Source organism: Macaca mulatta, chromosome 1 (genome assembly GCF_049350105.2).
Source record: "Macaca mulatta isolate MMU2019108-1 chromosome 1, T2T-MMU8v2.0, whole genome shotgun sequence".
NCBI lineage: Eukaryota > Metazoa > Chordata > Mammalia > Primates > Cercopithecidae > Macaca > Macaca mulatta.
Genome location: NC_133406.1, coordinates 81477438 through 81499018, shown reverse-complemented (window position 1 = coordinate 81499018; position 21581 = coordinate 81477438). Strand labels below are relative to the sequence as shown.

The window sequence follows — 21581 nt, the reverse complement described above, 5'->3', positions numbered from 1 at the left end:
ACTTCAGGTCAGGAGTTTGAGATCAGCCTGGCCAACCTGGTGAACCCCCACAATCTCTACTAAAAATACAAAAATTAGGCAGGCATGGTGGCGGGCGCCCTGTAATCCCAGTTACTTGGGAGGCTGAGACAGGAGAATCACTTGAATCTGCAAGGCAGAGGATGCAGTGAGCCAGGATAGCACCACTGCACTCCAGCCTAGGTGACAGAGTGAGACTCCATTTCAAAAAAAAAAAAAAAAAAAAAAAAGGAAAAAAGAAAAAAAAAAGTTAAAAATTCCTCTTCCAAAAAAAAAAAAACTTTGAATAAAATGAATAGTCCAAGAAAACATGTGATGTTGATGCTCCAGCATGTTGCCAAGCACCCCAGGGACATATGTCCCCAGTTAGAGAGTCACTTCTGGCAAGGTGGTTCTGATAGGCTGAGAGAGGTACAGCCCTCTGGCCAAGGAAGTCAGGGGCTGGCTGCTGGGGGTGCAAGCACACCACAGCTTGTGAGTTTGCAAACATACAGGGCTCCAAGGGGTGTGGGCACTGATGTCATGTGCCACAGGAACCAGCCCCTTAGCTTGGTCAGTGACATGGGACCTGTGTGATCTGGCTTAAGAAGGTACCAGGGCCAATTAGATATTTCTCTTTTGGCAATTTAGACAGAAACACAAAGGAGTTATTTGCTAGTAAGTTGTGAGAGCTGTATTAGGCAAGTCACAAGAGAGTTGGAACTGGAGAGGCTATGATAGGCCACGGGGAAGTCCAAGTTGTGCAGGAGCAAAAACAGTGAGTAATCAGCTGGATGCGGTGGCTCATGCCTGTAATCCCAGCACTTTGGAAGCACTTTGGTATTCCTTACCAATCATTTATGGGCATTTTTTTAAACTACCACACCTTGATTGTGTGCTTTACTCCAGTCACACTGAGCTGTACAGGCGCAGGTCAGGCATAGGGCAGATAGAAAGTTGGATTAAGTAAGGTTGTGAATATGTGAGAGCAAGAAATCTAAGAACCACAGCCTTGATGGTGCCAGGCCTCCCAAAATCAGCAAGTGAATTCTGCTGTATGTTGGCTGCACATGGCTCCAGCAACCTCAGCATCAGAACGGTGGGTCCTTATGCTGCTGCACCCCCATTAGCAAGCTTCAGCTCTGGTCATCCATCTAATTCAGTCCTGCTGTCCACTGGTCTCGTTGGACTACTCATTGTTTTTTGTTTGTTTGCTTTGAATTGAAATCTCAGTCTGTCACCCAGGCTGGAGTGCAGTGGCATGATCTCAGCTCACTGCAACCTCCACCTCCAGGGTTCATGTGATTCTCCTGCCTCAGCCTCCCAAGTAACTGGGATTATAGGCACCCGCCACCACGCCCAGTTAATTTTTGTATTTTTGGTAGAGACAAGGTTTCACAATGTTGGTGAGGCTGGTCTCGAACTCCTGACCTCAAGTGATCTGCCCACCTGGCTTCCAAAGTGTAATCCTAGCCTGGCCAACATGGCAAAACCCCACTTCTACTAAAAATACAAAAATTAGCCAGGCATGGTGGCGTGAACCTGTAATCCCAGCTACTCAGGAGGCTGAGGCAGGAGAATCACTGGAACCCAGGGGGCAGAGGCTGCAGTGAGCCAAGATCGTGCCACTGCATTCTAGCCTGGGTGATAGAGACTCCGTCTCAAGAAAAAAAAAAAAAGAAAGAAAGGAAGGAATAGGACAGGGGCATGGAGTCAAGCAAGATTAAACATTTTTTTTTTAAGGCAAGGGAAACTATAGCAAACTTGTATGGGAAAGAAAATGATCCAGTAGAGAAGGAGAAAACTGACAATGCAGGTGCATCTGTGGCTGCTTGGCAGTAGGAACTGAGGGTGGGGAAGCGTGTGGTATAGTGACATGCCCAGCAAGAACAATCTCAAAGTACACTCCTAAGTCCCCATATTGCATATGGATCTCTGTGAAGGGTTGCATGATGTACTTGAGATAGACACAGTTCCTACCTTTATGGCCTTGTTTTCTAAGACTAGGTCAGAGGACTCTCCACCTTTATGCCGTCTCTTTTCTATTATATTTATTTATTTATTTGAGACAGGGTCTCACTCTGTCACCTAGGCTGGAGTGCAGTGTCTATTTATGGGCATGATCATAGCTCATGGCAGTCTTGACCTCCTGGGCTCAAGCAATCCTCCCAACTCAGCCTCCCGAGGAGCTGGGACTACAGGCGTGTACCACTGCACCCAGTGAATTTCTTGTTTTTTGTAGAGACAGCAGTTTTGCCATGTTGCCCTGGCTGGTCCTGAACTCCTGGGCTGAAGCTATCATCCCACCTTAGCCTCCCAAAGTGCTGGGATTATAGGCATGAGCCCCTGCACCCAGCCTGTCTCTTTTCTAGCCAGTAGTTTTCTTTCAGAGAAAGTCAAAATGTCTCCCTATTTACACTAAATATAAGTCCTGAACTGTTTCAGCTTCTGGGGTAGGTGAGGTGAGGGTCTCTGTCAAACGCCAGCATTCAGAGGCGTATAAGAAGTATTCACTGTTTTCCTCTATTCACAACACATTTCGCTTCTGACACCAGATATGTGGGTTTTTCCCCCTCACCGAACAATTTTCCAACATCAGCTGGGTGTCCTACAAGTTAACTCGATTCTGACACTAATTGCCTGGAGTTACAACAAGTTAATGGCTCAGTCCTACAAGATCACCCCCACTTCAGAGTCCAGTCATAAGTGGTGGGTTCCCAGGTCACCCAAAACTTCTGTCTGACTTGGTTACAAATTGGTGGTTCCCACAACCTCCTCTTCATGTTCACTTATTTGCTAGAATAGTTCACAGAGAGCAGAAAGAAAAGTTACTAAGTTATGTGTTTATCATAACACAATGCAACTCAGGAATAGCCAGATGGGAGAGATACATAGGCATAGGGAAATGACATGATTTGGCTGTGTCCCCACTCAGATGTCAGCTTGAATTGTGGCTCCCACAATTCCCACATGTTGTGGGAGGCAATTTAATCGTAAGTGCTGGTATTTCCCATGCTGTTCTCTTAATAGTGAATAAGTCTCATGAGATCTGGTGGTTTTATAACAAGGAGTTCCCCTGCACATGTCCTATTCTTGCCTGCCACCATGTAAGATGTCCCTTGCTCTTCTGCCATGATTGTGAGGCCTCCCCAACCATGTAGAACTGTGAGTCCATTAAACCTCTTTCCTTTAGAAATTATGCAGTCTCGGGTATGCCTTTATCAGTAGCATGAGAGCAGACTAATACAGGCAAGGTATGGGGAAAGGGGTGCAGAGCTTCCATGCCCTCTCTGGGCACACTACCCTCCCACCACCTCCATGAGTTCAGCAACACGGAAGCTCTCTGAATTCTGTAGCTCAGGGATTTTTTTTTTTTTTTTTTTTAACCTGTGACCTTGCCTTCTCTCTCTCTCTCTCTCTCTCTCTCTCTCTCTCTCTCTCTCTGTGTATGTGTAGATTTCTTTCTTTCTTTTTAAAAACTTTTATTTTAGGTTCAGGGGTACATGTGCAAGTGCTATGGTTTGGAGTTGTGTCCCCACCCAAATCTCATGTTGAACTGGAATTGCCAGTGTTGCAGGAGGGGCCTGGTGGGAGGTGACTGGATCATAGGAACAGTTTAATGGTTTAGCACCATCCCTCTAGTGCTGTTTTAAAAGTGTGTAGCACTCCCCCTTCCTCTTGCTCCCACTAGGTAAGATGTGCTTGCTTCCCCTTTGCCTTCTACTGTGATTGTAAGTTTCCTGAGGCCTTGACAGAAGCAGAAGCCTATACAGCCTGCAGAACTGTGAGCCAATGAAACATCTTTTCTTTATAAATTATCCAGTTTCAGATACTTCTTTATAGCAGTGTGAGAATGGACTAATAAAAAAAATTGGTACCAGAGAAGTGGGGCATTGCTATAAAGATACTTGAAAATGTGGAAGTGACTGAAACTGGGCAATGGGCAGAGGTTGGAAGAGTTTGGAGGGCTCAGAAGAAGAAAGGAAGATGAGGGAAAGTTTGGAGCTTCCTAGAAACTTGTTGAATTGTTGTGACCAAAATGCTGATAGTGATATGGACAATGAAGTCCAGGCTGAGGAGGTCTCAGATGGAGAACTCTCAGATGGAACTTATTGGAAACTGGGGTAAGGTCACTCTTGCTATGTGTTAGCAAAGAGACTGGCAGCATTATGCCCCTTCTCTAGACATCTGTGGAACTTGAACTTGAGAGAGATGATTTAGGGTATCTGGAGGGAGAAATTTCTAAACAGCAAAACATTCAAGATGTGACTTGGCTGCTTGTAAAAACCTACAGTCATATGCATAAGGAAATAAATGATCTAAAACTAGAACTTTTATTTAAAAGAGAAGCAGAGCATAAAAGTTTGGAAAATTTGCAGCCTGGCCATGTAGTAGAAAAAAAAATTTCAGAAGAGGAATTCAAGCCAGCTGCAGGAATTTGCATCAGTAAAAAGGAACTAAATGTTAATAGCTGAGACAATGGGGAAAATGCCTGGAAGGCATTTCAGCAAACTTCACAGCAGCCTCTCCCTTCACAGGCTCAGAGGCCTAGGAGGGAAGAATGGTTTTGTGGTCTGGACCCAGAGCCCCACTTCCCTGCACAACCTTGGGACAGTGCTCCCTGTGTCCTGGTGGCTCAAGCTCCAGATATGCCTCAGGCAGCTGCTCCAGAGGGTGCAAGCTGCAAGCATTGGTGGCCTCCACATGGCATTAAGCTTGTGGGTGTGCAGAGGGTAAGAGTTAAGGCTTGGGAGCCTCTGCCTAGATTTCAGAAGATGTATGGAAATAGCTGGATGTCTAGGCAGAAGTCTGCTTCAGGAGTGGAGCCCTCATGGAGAACCTCTACTAGGGTAGTGCAGAGGGGAAATGTGGAGTTGAAACCCCCATGCAGAGTCTCCAGTGGGGCACTGCCTAGTGGAGCTGTGAGAAGAGGACCACCATCCTTCAGATCCCAGAATGGTAGATCCACCAACAGCTTGCACTGTGCACCTGGAAAAGCCACAGGCACTCAATGCCCTTGAGTACAGCCATGGAAGCTGAGCCCTGCAGAGCCACAGAGACAGAGCTGTCTAAGGCCTTGGGAGCCTAGCCCTTGTATCAGCGTGGCCTGGATGTGAAACATAGAATCAAAGGAGATTATTTCAGAGCTTTAAGATTCAATGACTGCCCTGCTGAGTTTCGGACCTGCATGGGGCCTATAGCTCCTTTGTTTTGGCCAATTTCTCCCCTCTGGAAAGGAAGTATTTATCCAATGCCTATACCCCTATTGTATCTTGGAAGTAACTAACTTGTTTTTGATTTTACAGGCTCGTAGGTGGAAGGGACTTGTCTTGTCTCAGATGAGACTTTGGACTGGACTTTTGAGTTAATGCTGAAATGAGTTAAAACTTGGGGAACTGTTGAGATGGGATAATTGTGTTTTGCAATGTGAGAAGGACACAAAATTTGGGCTGGGCCAGAGACAGAATATAGTTTGGATTTGTGTTTCTGCCAAAATCTCATGTCAATTTGTAATCCCCAGTGTTGGAGAAGGGGCCTGGTGGGAGGTGATCAGATCACGGGGGTGGTTTAATAGAACCATACCCCTAGTGCTATCTTAAAAGTGTGTAGTACCTCCCCTCCACTTCCTCCTGCTCCCACCATGTAAGATGTGCTTGCTTCTCCTTTGTTTTCACCATGATTGTAAGTTTTCTGAGGCCTCCCCAGAAGCAGAAGCCTCTATAGCCTGCAGAACCATATCCCCAGTGTTGGAGAAGGGGCCTGGTGGGAGGTGATCAGATCACGGGGGTGGTTTAATAGAACCATACCCCTAGTGCTATCTTAAAAGTGTGTAGTACCTCCCCTCCACTTCCTCCTGCTCCCACCATGTAAGATGTGCTTGCTTCTCCTTTGTTTTCACCATGATTGTAAGTTTTCTGAGGCCTCCCCAGAAGCAGAAGCCTCTATAGCCTGCAGAACCATAAGCCAATTAAACAACTTTTCTTTATAAATTACTCAGTTTTAAGTATTTCTTTATAGCAATGTGAGAATGAACTAATACAGCAGGTTTGTTATATAGCTAAGCTCCTGTCATGGGAGTTTGTTGTACAGATTATTTCATCACCCAAGTACTAAGCCTAGCACCAAGTAGTTATTTTTTTTGTTCCTCTCCCTCCTCCCACCTTCTACCTGCAAGTAGGCCCCATTGTCTGTTGTTCCTTTCTTTGTGTTCATGAGTTCTCATCACTTAGCTCCCACTTACAAGTGAGAACATGTGGTATTTGGTATTCTTGCATTAGTTTGCTAAGGACAATAGCCTCTAGCTCCATCCAAGTTTTGGTAAAAGACATAATCTTGTTCTTTTTTATGGTTGCATAGTATTTCAGGGTGTATATGCACCACCACATTTTATTTCTCCAATCTATCATTGATGGGTATTTTGGTTGATTCCATGTTTTTGCTATTGTGAAAAGTGCTGCAAGAAACATTTGCATGCATGTATCTTTATGGCAGAATGATTTATATTCTTCTGGGTATATACCCAGTAATGAGATTGCTGGATCAAATGATAGTTCTGTTTTTAGTTCTTTGTAGCTCAGGGATTTTTATCTCATAGGCATGATGGATTATCAACCTAGTCACCAGCTCCTCTCCCCTGCCTGGTAGATGGGGAGTGGGGCTGAAAGTTTCAAGCTCTTTCTTTCCTTCTTTTTCCCCTCCCTCCCTCCCTTCCTCTCTCCCTCCCTCCCTCCCTCCCTCCCTTTCTTTCTTTCTTTCTTTCTTTCTTTCTTTCTTTCTTTCTTTCTTTCTTTCTTTCTTTCTTTCTTTCTCTTTCTCTTTCTTTCTTTCTCTCTTTCTTTCTTTCTTTCTTTTTCTTTCTTTCTTTCTTTCTTTCTCTCTTTTTCTCTTTCTCTCTTTCTTTCTTTTTCTTTCTTTCTCTTTCTCTCTTTTTCTTTCTTTCTTTCTTTTTCTTTCTCTCTATCTTTCTCTCTTTTCCTTCCTTCCTTCCTTCCTTTCTTTCTTTCTTTCTCTCTTTCTTTTTCTTTCTCTCTATCTTTCTCTCTTTTCCTTCCTTCCTTCCTTCCTTTCTTTCTTTCTTTCTTTCTTTCTTTCTTTCTTTCTTTCTTTCTTTCTTTCTTTCTTTCTTTCTTTCTTTCTTTCTCTCTTTCTCTCTCTCTCTCTCTTTCTCTCTCTCTCTCTATTTTTTCTTTTCTTTCTTTTCTTTTGTTTCTGAGACAGGGTCTTTCTCTGTTTCCTAGGCTGGAGTACAGTGGCACGAACATGGCCCACTACAGCCTCAATCTCCTGGGCCCAAGAGATCCTCTTGCCTTGGTTTCCTGAGTAGCTGGGACTACAGGTGTGTACCACTATGTCCAGCTGGTTTATTATTTTTTATTTTTAGTACAGATGTCATCTCACTATGTTGCCCAGGCTGGCCCTGAACTCCTGGGCTGAAGTGATCCTTTCACCTTGGCCTCTCAAAGTTCTGGGATTACAGTTGTGAGCACCTTGCCTGGCTTTTTCCAAGCTTCTAATCATGGCTTGTTCTTTCTGGGGACTAGCTCCCATTCAAGAGCCCACCAAGAGTCACCTTATTAGAACAAAAGACTCTTCTATTCCCAGGAAATTCCAGGGATTTAGGAGCTCTGTGTCAGGAACTGGAGTCAAAGGCCAAATATTACAACAAAAGATGCTCCTATCACATTTATCACCCAGGAAATTACAAAGATTTTAGAAGCTTTGTGCCAGGAACTGAGGACAAAGACCAAAATACGTATTTCTTATTATATAATAAGAACACAAGAAGTATCCTGGCTGTGTCTTCCCTTCCTCCACACTCATCCCCAGTTTCTGGGACTCACAGAGGAGGGAAACTTGGGAACTCCTCTCCCTACCTGCCCAGCCCCAGTGCCACTACCTGAATTAAGCCATCATTGATTCTTGCTTGTTTCACAGCAACTGCACCCTAACTATAGAGAAGAAGTCCACACCCATTTAGGATGGCATTCAAGGACCCCAGTGTTTTTCCTCTTGTTGTTTGCCTCCTGCCTCACTCCAGGAGTGAGTGATCTAGAATAATCTCATTCTAGATAATTAATATTCTCTTGGTACTGTGTGCAGAGCTGTTCCTTATTGCCATTTTCTTGCTGTTCCCCTTGCCTCCAATGCCCTTTTTACACAGCCTTCTTTCAAAATCCTCATCATCCTTCAAGCACCTTATGCTACAGATCTAACTGGAAGGCCACCTCCTCCATGAAGCCTTCCTTATCACTCATCATCCTCAGAATCAACCACTCTTTCTTTGAGCACTGCCCAGTCTTTCCATTGCATGGAAGTTCTTTGTGGGCAGGCATAGTGTCTATTTGTCTTTCTTTTTTTTCTTTTCTTTTCTTTTTTCTTTTTCTTGAGACAGGGTCTTGCTGTGTCACCCAGGTTGGAGTGCAGTGGCGCGATCTCAGCTCTCTGAAACTTCCACCTCTCAGGTTCAAGTGATTCTCCTGCCTCAGCCTCTTGAGTAGCTGGTATTACAGGCACCTGCCACCATGCCTGACTAATTTTTTGAATTTTTTGTAGAGATGGGGTATCACCATGTTGCTCAGGCTGGTCTGGAACTCCTGGGCTCAAGTAATCTGCGTGCTTTGGCCTCCCAAAGTGCTGGGATTACAGGCCTAAGCAAATGCATCTGGCCTCTATTTGTCCTTTTATCTTCCTGCCAGCATCGACCCCTGCCCAGTGGAGTGTTGGCACAGAGATGGCTTGCAGATGGAGGGCTGAGTGAGTCACTGGATTTCTTCCTTTTAGGCATCACGTTTCACAGCCTACTGCCCAGATCGGGTCTCCCTGTTGGTATGTGTGGGTAGCGTGCCTTAAAAAGAGCATGGGATTTAAAATCAGAAGACTTGGGCTCAAGTTTGCTACTTGAGTGACCTTGGGTAGCCTGACAATATGATCTTTCTTACAGACTTGTCATGAATCTCTGGACAGCCATGGCAGGAAAGTGCTATGTAGACCTTGCATTCTGTTCAAATGTGAGTTTTTGCAGCATTACTTAGTCATACCAGGTCAACAGGATCTGTAGGCCTCTGGGGACAGTCTCAGCTGGCCTTCCAACTAGGTTTGACTGAGCTCTTTCCTGACAGGATGAAGGCCTGAGGTGTGACCCCTAAGATGCCATGAGCGATCCTGCAGACCTGGAGAGAGAATGAGCCTGCACACCTCAACTCATCCAGACTTCTGGTTAGGTAGGGTTCACTCTTACAGCTCTATGCATGTGCCGGGCACTTGATATCCTGGGCAGATGGGAAGTCAATCTCTTCCTTAGAGACCACCTACCAATGCTTGAATCATAGCCAGCCTTCCCCTCTGCAATGCCTTTTTTTCTTCTTTTCAATTTTAAAATTGAGATATAACTCACATAACATAAACATCACCAAAGTGTACATTTAAAGTGTGATATTTATTTATTTATTTGAGACAGGTCTCACTTGTTCATCCAGATTGGAGTACAGTGGTGCAGTCCTAGCTCACGGTAGCCTCAACCTCCTGGGCTCAAGCGATGCTCCCAGCTCAGCCTGACAAAGTGCTGGGATTACGGTTGTAAGCCACTGCCTGGTCTAAAGGGTGATTTTTAGTTGTGCAACCATCACCACCATCTCATTCCATAATAGTTTCATCACCCCAAAAAGAAACCTTGTAACTATTAGCAGTCAGCCCCACTTCCCAATCCCTGGCAACCACTACTCTACTTTCTTTCCCTATGGCTTTGCAATTCTAGGCATTTCATAAAACTGGAATCATACAATGTATGGCCTTTTGTCATTAGCTTCTTTTACTTTGCATGTCTTTAAGGTCCATCTATGTTGTAGCATGTAACAGTATTTCACTCCTTTTATGGACTCCTTTTATGACTGAATAATATTCCATCATATGCATATAACACATTTTGTTTATCCATTTGTCCATTGATGGGCATTTAGGTTGTTTCCACTTTTTGGCTATTATGAATAATGCTCCTATGGGCATTTATGTGCACGTTTTTGTGTAGACATATGTTTTCAATTCTCTTTCAATCCTTGAAGTAGGATATTACTCAGAGTTACTGTGTAATTCTATGTTTAGCACTTTGAGGAACTGCTGGACTGCTTTCCAAAGCAGCTGCACCATTTTACATTCCCACCAGCAACGTATGAGAGCTCTGTAATCCTCTTGACACTGGATTCAACCTCTGCTTGCCTTAGCATTCTGAAACTGTCAGGCCCAAGAGAGAGAATTCTGCAGTTAGCTTTCACCCATCTTTTCCCCAAAGTTATAGTTATGCAAGACAACAAGCTTTGCAAACTTTAATCATCTGAAAAGAACACTTGGACCCCTGGGTGCAACAAGGGTGACTTGTCTTCCTTTCTAAGGCGACAATACAGCCTTCATCCTTTTGACTAAGAGGAGCCAGGTATAGATACAGCTCAGCATCCCCACTTGGCTGGTGTGCACAGAGACGAGGCAGCACTCACCTGGGCTGTTTGCCGAGAAGTCTTATTAAGGAGATGCTGCCAGGCATGTGTCAGGTGTGTCTGCACACCCTCATCAGCCTTTGGTGGATCCTCAGGCTGCTTGGCAAGGAGCTGGCACTGGCTCCTGTGGTGCCTCGGGTGTGAGACTGGGGTGTGAGACTGGGGTGTGAGACTGTCCAGGTGGACAGAGACAATGGCTGCAGGCTACTTCCTCCTGGGTACCTGACTGGAGAACATGTAGACATTTGCTGTCTGCTCACAAGGCACTGGGGAGCAGAGACTTCTCAACTCCACTTGTTGTTGTTTTTTTTTTTTTGTGCCTGGGTACACAAGGGCTCTATTTGCAGTGGCTCAGACCTGCCAGCCTCAGTGAGGAAGGGTTTGTTTGTGCAGCATCTGGATGTGGGTGCGAGGTAATCAGGCAGGTGGGGTGGGAAGGAGATTGCTAACCCCAAAGGAGTTCCCTTGTGCAGAAGGAAAATTACCAGCTGTGCTTACTCTGAAATTGGGTGGAGGAAGGGCTTGCTCATTTCAGTCAGTCTAAGGGGAATGTTTCTGGGAGGTGCAGGGGAGAAAGAGGCAAGAAAAACAATCCCATAGGATACTTGTTAATGAACGAATGACCCTGCTGGAAGGTGTCAGGTTCCTCATACCTGGTGCACATTTATCCACAGCAAATCTCATAACTATAGGTGTTTATTCATGCAACAAATATTTATTGAGTCCCTACTGTGTTCCAGGAGCTTTCTAGGGTTCAGGAATACAACAATGAGTAAAACAAACAGGGGTAATTATCCTCATGAAGATCAGAGCCTTGTGGGATGGAGAGACATTAATTAAATGATTGCAGGAATTGGTGTGGGGCAGGATCTTGCAGGTTGCTATGAGAGCGTATAAGAGGGGAAAGTGGCTTAGTATGAGTGTGGAGTTGTCCAGAAAACCTCTCCTGGGGCACCCAGGTCTGCTGGATGAACAGGGCTGGGGTGGGGAGAAGAACATTTCAGGTGGAGGACACAGCAGATGTCAAGCCCTGAAGCGGTACGGAACACAACATTCCAGGAATGGAAAGAAAGCCAGGAGGGGAGAATGGAGCGGGAGGAAAGTTGGGCAGGGCCAGCTGCTCGAGGTCTAGTGGGCTGTGCAAAAGCCCCCTTGCTCTTCTCCCAGGAGCAGCGGGCAGCCATGGGGGGTTTTAAGCTTGGCAGTGACATGGCCAAGATTTGCAATGACCATTCTCTGTTGACTGAATGGAGTTGTGGTTCTGGTTTTAGGGGTAGTTGGGGCCACCCAAGCGAGACAGGGTCAACTGTGTGGGCTGGTGAAAATGTAACTGTGAACACGGGATGAGCTTAATAGTGGGCAGATGTGGAATCAAGGGGAAAGTGATGTTGAGGGAAGGAAGATGGGGTCCCTAAGGGGGCATGGACCATAGTTTTCTGAGGCTAGTTTTAGCCTCTGAAGGCCATTTTGGCCTTGAATTTCTTTCTTTCTTTCTTTCTTTCTTTCTTTCTTTCTTTCTTTCTTTCTTTCTTTCTTTCTTTCTTTCTTTCTCTCTCTCTCTCTCTCTCTTTCTTTCTTTCTTTCCTTCCTTCTTCTTCTTTCTTTCCTTTCTTCTTTCTTTCTTTCTTTCTTTCTTTCTTTCTTTCTTTCTTTCTTTCTTTCTTTCTTTCTTTCTTTCTTTCTTTCTTTCTTTCCTTCCTTCCTTCCTTCCTTCCTTCCTTCCTTCCTTCCTTCCTTCCTTCCTTCCTTCCTTCCTTTTTTCTTTCCTTCTTTTTCAGACAGGGTTTCATCACCTCGTCACCCAGTCTGGAGTGGGTGACTCACTACAGCCTTGACCTGACCTCCTGGGCTCAAGCAATCCTCCTACCTCAGCTTCTTGAGTAGTTGGGACTACAGGCATGCACCACCATGCCCAGCTAATTTTTTCATTATTTGTTTTTTAAGAGACTGGGTCTTGTTATGTTGCCCAGGGTGGTCTTGAACTCCTGGGCTCAAGTGATCCTCCTGCCTCAGCCTCCCAAAGTGCTGAGATTACAGACCTAAGCCACCATGCCTGGCCTGGCCTTGAATTTCTGATGAAATCTGGGAAACCACATGTTTTTCTGAACACCTGGGGAGCGACTCTTCTTTCTACTTGCTCAAACCTACCCACCTAGCTAAGTGCTTAACACATGGACTGTCACTGGCTTAGAAGATCAGAGTTGGAGGCCTCAGAGGTCGGCTGGTCCAGAGCTTCTCAGTGGGCAGCCCTGGATCCTTGTATTAGCATCATCTCTGGGGTAATGGTTTGAAGACTACAGATTCCTGGGTCTTACTTCAGACCTTCTGAATTATAACTCTTTTTTTGGGGGGGATGGGGGTGGAGGATTTGTGGTAGCACCTATTAAGGAATCAGCATTTTGAGCGAGTGCTCCGGGGGATTCTTCTGCACACTGTATTTGTTTCCTGCAAGTTCTGTAACAAATGACCACAGATGTGGTGGCTCAGAACAACATACATGTATTCTCTCACCGGTCTGGAGGCCAGAAGTCCCAAGGCTGTGAAGTCGACATGTCGGCAGGCCCACGCTCCTCCAGCGGCTCTAGGGGAGAATCCATTCTTGCCCCTTCCAGTTCCTGTGGCTGCTGGTGCTCCCTGGAGTGGGGCAGGATCTCACTAACCTCTGTCTGCCTCATCTCATTGCTTCTCCTTTTTGTCTATTGTCAAATCTTCCTCTGCCTTCCTCTTATGAGGATACTTGTGTATTTAGGGTCAGGATAATCTTCCCATCTCGAGATTCTTAACTTAGTCATAGCAGCAAAAACCCTTTTCCCAGATAAGGGACTATTTACAGGTTCTCAAGATGAGGACTTGGTATCTTTGTGGGACCATTTTCTAGTGTGCCACAAACACTGAACTTCAAAAAGCATTGATGTGGTTGATATCCTTCAGGTAGACCAGATGTAGGAAACTGGAGCCCAGAGAGAAGTGACTAATCCAAGGTCATACAGCTTGTAACTCACTTCTGAGATTGGAATCAAGGCTTCTGATTCCAAGGCCTCTCTGGGAATCCTGGCTCCAAGGAATAGTGATACTTGACATTCACTGAATGTTACTTCCATACTGTTCTAAGCAGATGACATGTACTATCTCATCACTCTTCCAAGCAACCCTTTGAGGTAGGGTCTCCTATGATCTTCCAGTTCATACATTAAAAAATTTAGGATAAAAGAGGTTAAATAACTTGCCCAACATGACAGAGTGAATTACTGGGGGAGCCAGGATAGAAACCGAGGCAGTCAGAGGCCAAAGCCTTCACTCACAGGTGGAACCTCCTCCAGCAGGGCTTATTCCAAATCTGGCCTATGAATCACCACTCTCTGATATTTTTTGCTTCCCTAGGAAATATGGACCCAAACTTTTCTGGCAGGAAGAGGGCCGTGTAGTAACCACTTGCCTTCTTCCTGCTCAGAGCCATGCCTCCAATTCCTTGGTGAATATTTGCTTCAAGCTGCACAATGAGCCTTCTTATCTCAGTCAATGGGCTTGATGCAAGGCAAGCGGATCTTGCAAAGAGGTGTGTGGAGGGGATGCCGGGGTGGGGGTAAAGATCCTAATGGATTTCTTAGGCTAATGGCCTGGGATGGGCCCTGGAAGGTTCCCAGACCCCAAATGATTTGCAAAAGGCAGAAGAAGAAGGTGGGGCAGATTGGCCTGGACCTTGGGTACATATTTGTCCCTAACCATGACTCACTTCCTTCTGGAACAGGGCCTCAGGTGAAATGTTTGTCTGCTCCACCTCCCTTAGTGCCTTATAACTCCCCTCCCAGTGGAGCAGGTGTCTGAGAGTACGGTGCAGCCTTGCCCTTCAGTCCACCCTACAGAGTCCACGGCATGGCAGCCCAGGCGGCTGGTGTATCTAGGCAGCGGGCTGCTGCTCAAGGTCTTGGCTCCAACCAAAAGGCTTTGAAATACTTGGGCCAGGATTTCAAGACCCTGAGGCAACAGTGCTTGGACTCAGGGGTCCTATTTAAGGACCCCAAGTTCCCGGCATGTCCATCAGCTTTGGGCTACAAGGATCTTGGACCAGGCTCTCCGCAAACTCAAGGCATCATCTGGAAGCGGCCCACGGTAAGGAAGCGGGCTTGCTGTTGAGTGACATACAGGGTGGAGGGGCCTTACATCTGATTAGGAGGAACTGAGGGAGAAGTTGAGGCTGTGGATCCTAAGTGTCTGGATCTCACATTTCAGACCCCTCCACCACCACCTTTTTTTTTTTTTTTTTTTTGAGACAGAGTCTTGCTTTGTCGCCCAGGCTGGAGTGCAATGGCACGATCTCAGCTCACCACAACCTCCACCTCTTGGGTTCAAGTGATTCTCCTGCTTCAGCCACCCGAGTAGCTGGGATTACAGGCATGTGCCACCATGTCTGGCTAATTTTGTATTTTTAGTAGAGATGAGGTTTCTCTATGTCGGTCAGGCTGGTCTCAAACTCCCAACCTCAAGTGATCCACCCACCTTGGCCTCCCAAAGTGCTGGGATAGCAGGTGTGAGCCACTGCGCCTGGACCCCCCCACCATCTTTTGAACTCTTTTTTTTTTTTTTTTTTGAGACAGAGTCTCACTCTGTCACCCAGACTGGAGGGCAGTGGTGCGATCACAGCCCACTGCAGCCTCAACCTTCCTGGGCTTAGGTGATTTTCCTGCCTCAACTTCCCAAGTAGCTGGGATTACAGGCATGTGCCACCACACCCGGCTAATGTTTATATATTTTTGTAGAGACAGGATTGTGCTGTGTTGCCCAGGGTGGTCTTGAACTCCTGGGCTTAAGCCATTTGCCCACCTTAGCCTCCCAAAGTGTTAGGATTACAGATGTGAGCCACCATAGCCAGCCTGAACTCTTGTTCAGAGGCAGTGAGGTATAGAGAGAAGAGCATGGATGAGCTTTGGAACTAGGTAAGTTAGATATGAATCCTAGCCCTGCCTGTGTTGTCTTGGGCAGGTAAACTCTGTGAGCTTTAGTTTTCTCATCTGTAAAATGGCATTTACTGGAACCTTATTTTTCAGGGTTGGTATGAGAATTGGAGATAAATCTCGGGGCATAGTGCCCAGAACATAATAGATGCAGAATACATAGTTGTTATTAATGCATATGGTCCCTGGACCAGTGCACAATGGAGCAACTCAGTGCTGGATACAGTTAGCCCGCTGGTAAATTGTGACAACATCATTGCTGAAAGGTGCATGGTTGCTCAAGGTCATGAATTGACATTCCATCAGGGCTGGTGAGTGGAGAGGTGGGAGCTGGGGCTCTGGGGATGCGGATGGAAGGCAGGGGCTCCTAAATGTAGTTACTGATACTACCCAAAGCTCAAGGGCAAGGGGTGGAGAACGGTCCTCCCAAAACCTCGGCCCATGACCTATCACTATGTGACCCTTGTCAAGTGATTTAACCTCAGGGTTGAGAACCGCCCCCATACAGAGTGAGAATTGAGCTCATCTATACAAAGTGCTCTGTTCAACAGAGCTCATAGCAATGTCTCAGGAGCGGGACTATGAAACGACCTGGGCACCTTTTGTCTTCTAAGCCATGATAGGGAAATCAAGTCAGGGTTCCTATTTTCTTGGCAGTGGTTGAAACAGGAAGATAAAGGGAGAGCACTTCTTCTAAAATGGTCAAAATCACTATTTAACTCCAGCTACCTCTACCCTTTTTGCTTTGATCCTGTTGATTTTGTGCAACAGTTTTCATCTCTGAGAATAACTCCTTGGCCATGCTGCCCTCCCACACACCATGGTTCATCTTCCCATTCTCCTCTGAAATCTATGAGGTTACCTGGTATGTTGATAAAATCCAGATTGGGAGTTATGGTTTTATATTCTAATTTCAAGACGGCCACATTTCATTTCAACGGACAGTTTTTTTGGGCTTCTTTTTTGTGCCAGGCATGGGCTCTGCACTGATTGGGAAGGTGGTCAGGGAGAAACTGAGGAGTGAGCTGTGGTCTCAGCTCTGATGGAAAGTGTGGGGAGACACAGGTGTGAATAAAGGACTGATGCCCAAGGCAGAATGAAGTAAGAACTCTACAGAGGCATAAATGATGGGCCATGGGAACCTGGGTTGTCACCACTGGGTGGTGAAAAGCCTTAGGGAGGGGTACTATTGCAGATCCCAAGGGTCTTGGGGTAGGGGAAGAAGGGGGAGAAAAATTTCCTTTAGAGACCAAAGTCAGGTTTCAGTTAACCTTTGCTTAATTTTTCTCCTTTCTTTGAAATCCTTAGAGACTTTACCTCCTTAACCACATAGCCTATTCTTCCCCAGACCGTGTCTTCACCTGTTCTCATAGTCTGTGGAAATGCGGTAATTGTAGACTGGATGTGCTGATTTGTGGCTGTCAATGGAGGAAGTAAAATTCAGAGCATCAGGCAGTGGAACCTGAGTAATGTGGAAGGTGCAATTGAAGGGCTCCTATCTGGAGTATTCAAGTGTGTGTTGAGTAAATAAATGTGTGTCAAAATTTAACCTCTCCATCCCTAATCATCAGTGAAAAATGATCACACAGCTGCTTTTGGGCAGGCTCATGCTCATATACCACAAGGTTACATTAGAGAATGCAGACTTATCCTCTAAGATCTTACAAGTTATTGAATAGACTCCTGAATCAGTAAAGATTCTGATCCTGTCTCTATGAGGAACATACACTGAACGCTGAGAAAATTAGCCTGTTCCTAAATGGTTCATTATTATTTTTTCCTCCCAAGAGGCCTTTCAGGGGTTTGCAAACAGATTGGGGTATCCAGAAATGTGGTGCATTATAAGTTTACTTGTTGCATTTACTTATTTATTTTTAAATTGTGGTATGATACACATAACATACAATTTACCATCTTAACCACTTCTTAATGCACAGTTCAGTGGCATTAAGTACATTCCCATTGCTATGCAACCATCACCACCCTCCATCACCAGTATTTTTTTTATCTTGCAAAACAGAAACTAAATACACATTTAAAAACTTCCCATTCATTCTTCCCCCAATTTCTTTCCTTTTCTTTTTTCTTTTTTTTTTTTTTTTGAGATGGAGTTTCTCTGTTGCCAAGGCTGGAGTGCAGTGGCGCAATCTCGGCTCACTTGCAACCTCTGCCTCCCGAGTTCAAGCGATTCTCCTGCCTCAGCCTCCCAAGTAGCTGGAATTACAGGCGCCCGCCACTATGCCTGGCTTATTTTTTGTATTTTTAGTAGAGATGGAGTGTTACCATGTTGGCCAGGATGGTCTGGAACTCCTGACCTGAAGTGATCTGCCCACCTTGGCCTCCCAAAGTGCTGGGATTACAGGTGTGAGCCTTTGCGCCTAGCCATTCCCCTAGTTTCTGACAACCACTGTTCTACTTTCTGTCTCTTTGAATTTGACTGTGCTGGGTACCTCATATAAGTGGAATTATACAGTATTTATCTTTTTGTGACTGGCATAACTCACTTAGCATAATATCCTCAAGATTCATCCATGCTGTGGCATATGTCAGAATTTCCTTCCTTTGAAGGTTGAATAGTATTCTGTGGTGTATATAGACCACAATTTGTTTATTCACTCATCCATTTTTGGTCTTGGGTTGCTTCCACCTTTTGGTTATTGTGAATCATGCTGCTACAAACATGGGTATACAAACTTCTCTTTGAGACCCTGCTTCCAGTTCTTTTTGTTATATACCCAAAAGATATGACCTGTGGCTGGATCATATGGTAGTTCTATGTTCAAGTTTTTGAGGAACCGCTGTACTATTTTATATAGTGGTTGTGCCATTTTGCATTCCCACAGCAGTGCACAGGGTTCTGATTTCTCCACATCCTTGCCAGTGTTGTTATTTTCTTTCTTTCTTTCTTTCTTTCTTTCTTTCTTTCTTTCTTTCTTTCTTTCTTTCTTTCTTTCTTTCTTTCTTTCTTTCTTTCTTTCTTTCTTTCTTTCTTTTCTTTCTTTCTTTCTTTCCTTTTCCCTTCCCTTCCCTTCCCTTCCCTTCCCTTCCCTTCCCTTCCCTTCCCTTCCCTTCCCTTCCCGGTGGAGTTTCACTCTTATCACCCAGGCCAGAGTGCAATGGCGCAATCTTGGCTCACTGCAACCTCTGCCCCTCAGGTTCCAGTGATTCTCCTGCCTCAGCCTCCTGAGTAGCTGGGATTACAGGCACTCGTCACCATGCCCAGCGAATTTTAAATTTTTAGTAGAGACAGGGTTTTGCCATGTTGGCCAGGCTGGTCTTGAACTCCTGACCTCAGGTGATCTGCCCCCCTTGGCCTCCCAAAGTGCTAGGATTATAGGCGTGAGCCACTGCGCCAGCCATTTTCTGTTTTTTGATAGTAGCCATCCTAATGGGTGTGAGGTAATATCTTATTGTGGTTTTGATTTGTGTTTCCCCAAAGATCAGCGATGGTGAGCATCTTTTCATGTGCTTATTGACCATTTATAGATTATCTTTGGAGAAATGTCTAACCAAGTCCTTTGCCTTTTTTTTTTTTTTTTTTAAGGCAGAGTCTCACTCTGTTGCCCAGGCTGGACTGCAGTGGCGTGATCTCAGCTCACTGCAACCTCTACCTGCCGGATTCAAGTGATTCTCATGTCCCAGCCTCCCAAGTAGCTGGGACCACAGACTCCCACCACAACATTTGTCTAATTTTTTTGTATTTTTAGTAGAGATTGGGTTTTGCCATGTTGGCCAGGTTGGTTTCAAACTCCTGGTCTCAAGTGATCCATCTGCCTCGGCCTCCCAAAGTGTTGGGATTACAGGTGTGAGCTACTGCGCCCAGCCCCTTTGCCTATTTTTAATTGTGCCATTTGCTTTTTTGTTTCATTGCTGCTTTTGAGGGTGATTTTGTACTTCTTCAGTGTTGGGGGCTTTAAGTCAGCTGACTAAATGTGACTCCTATGATCCTGGTTCCCAAACAGACGTTAACTTCTACCGGCCTTTGGGGGAAAGGAGATGAGATGTGCTGAACGTATATGTACACATGTTTTTTTCCTTTCAATAATAAAATAAAGCTTGATACTGAGATGTTTTCTGAAATCATACCATTTGACATCTTGTCACTGCTGGGTGTTTCTGCCTGTTCATAAGCAACTGGGCAAAGATTTGCTTGGGCTCTTGTCAAGTTTCAGGACAAGTTTGCCCAGGGGAAGGGCTCAAGGTCAAGCATGGGTTCTCAGGATGAGCTTTTGGTTATTCACAATCCTGAGACTATTTAGGGTTGGGCAAGAACAATCCTATCACAAACAGCATGGTTGGCTATGCGAGATCAGGGGGTGTTCTTAGCAGACAGATTTTTGCCTCCTTATTTTCTGACTTCCCCTCTGTGCTTGGTCAATGCCCAGCCCAGGTCCTGTGGTTTGAGGAATGCCCAGCATGAGCGGGCCCTGGTGCAGCGCAGTCAATGATATTCTTCCCTGAAGTGTCCACTTTTTGGCAATTAAGTGGTTTATTGATCTTAAGGAGAAATACAGCAAGACAGCAATGAAGTGATGTCAGCTGCATAGTAAGGACCCAGTTCAAGAGAAATGTCAAGGGGATGAATTGTTGGGAGGTTAGGATAAGGATGAGGGTGAGAGGCCTCAGCTTGGAGCGACTCTTTCTTCAGCTGCTATGTCTTGGATTAGTGAATCTGGAGTTTTCAGTTTAGCCATGATTTATTGCGTGCTGGTTGTGTTCAGATGCTGGAGAGGAGGCTTTGTGGAGCTTTGGCTCCTCAGGGAGAGACATATGGACAGCTGGCAGGCTGCAGAGTGGTTAAGAGCATGAGCTCGTGCGTCAGGTAGATCAGGTTTCTGGTCCCCTCTGTGCCATTTGCTAGCTGAGGAACCATGGAGAAGTTACTAACCACCCCAAGACTCAGTTTCCTCATCCATAAAATAGGGATAATAATATTACCCACCCACTGTTTTTTGGGAGGCTTGAATGAGGAAATCTAGCTATTATTATAAGACAGAATATCCAGAGGGTGAAATAAGTAGAAATATGAACAAAATGCATGGGAGTTCATGGGAAGAAGCAGTTAAATTTGACAGTGAAATTGGGGCAGGTTAATTACTGGAGACATTTGAGTTGGGATTGTTGGAAGAGAATCGGGAGAGAGACTGAAGAGAAGGCGCAGGTGTGGGCAGAGGCACTGGGTTGTGGCAGTGCATCGGGAGCAAGTGTATTCAGAGGAAGGTGGGAGTCTGTCGTGATGGGAGGAGAGTCGTAATCACTCACTGTGGGAAACTGACAGACAAAGCTGGAAACATCCAGTGGGGCCAGATCACAGAGGGATGGAAGTTCTGGGTCAAGCAATGTGGCTCTCCTTGAAGGTGATGATGATGAAGATGGCAGCATCTCTGGGGGTTCTAAAAACCAGGGCTCCTAAAGTGCAAACCAAAGCTATCAGACATGGGTAACGCTCTAGGAGAGCAGTGTGGCCAAGTAGTCAGCATCACTGAGACAGTGTGGATTTCAGTCACTTACTGCCTTGGATTCTTAACTGATACCTGTATTTCCTTAGGCCTGGTCATCAGAGGCTGATCCTAGGTTAGAGTAATTTGTATTTATGGAGTGTTTTGAAATCTTCACTTGAGTAATAGAAAACAGTATTACTAAAAAGACACGGTTGTTATTAGGAAAGATTAAAAAAGGGTTCCAAGTGTGGGTAGGTGTGAGGCTGCCTCTTTACAGAATTCTGCCTCTTTAAAACCTCTCTGACTGCCAATTACTTTGTATCTCTGATCTGTGCTTCAACAGCAACTTAGGAATGGAGAGAAGACTTGGGGTAAGTTCTTTGGGCATCATAGTGAGATGCAATCTCCTTGCAAAGCTGGGAATTTTCTTTTTCTTTTTTGAGACAGAATTTCACTCTGTCACCCAGGCTGGAGTGCGGTGGCGCAATCGTGGCTCACTGCAACCTCTGCCTCCTGGTTTCAAACAATTCTTATGCCTCAACCTCCTGAGTAGCTGGGATTACAGGTGCACACCACCATGCCCAGCTAGTTTTTGCATTTTTATTTGTAGAGACGGGATTTCACCATGTTGACCGGGCTGGTCTCAAACTCCTGATCTCAAGTGATCAGCTCACCTTGACCTCCCAAAGTGCTGAGATTACAGG

General features: G+C 45.4%; 1 protein-coding gene across 5 annotated transcripts in view; it reads left to right on the top strand.

Annotated features, from left to right (window-relative positions):
- The first annotated feature begins 14282 nt into the window (after positions 1–14282).
- Positions 14283–21581, top strand: part of CAPN8 (calpain 8) — an 81777-nt gene continuing 74478 nt past the window's right edge. For 3 of the 5 annotated variants that reach the window (XR_013395205.1, XM_077938447.1, XM_077938433.1), the window contains exon 1: positions 14283–14594. Coding sequence is in view for 4 of the 5 variants with exons in the window: in XM_077938447.1 (XP_077794573.1) it covers positions 14358–14594 (237 nt within the window). In the remaining variant the exon portion in view is untranslated. The remainder of the gene's footprint in view (positions 14595–21581) is intronic. The other 2 variants (XM_077938456.1, XM_028825909.2) reach the window with 1 other exon arrangement.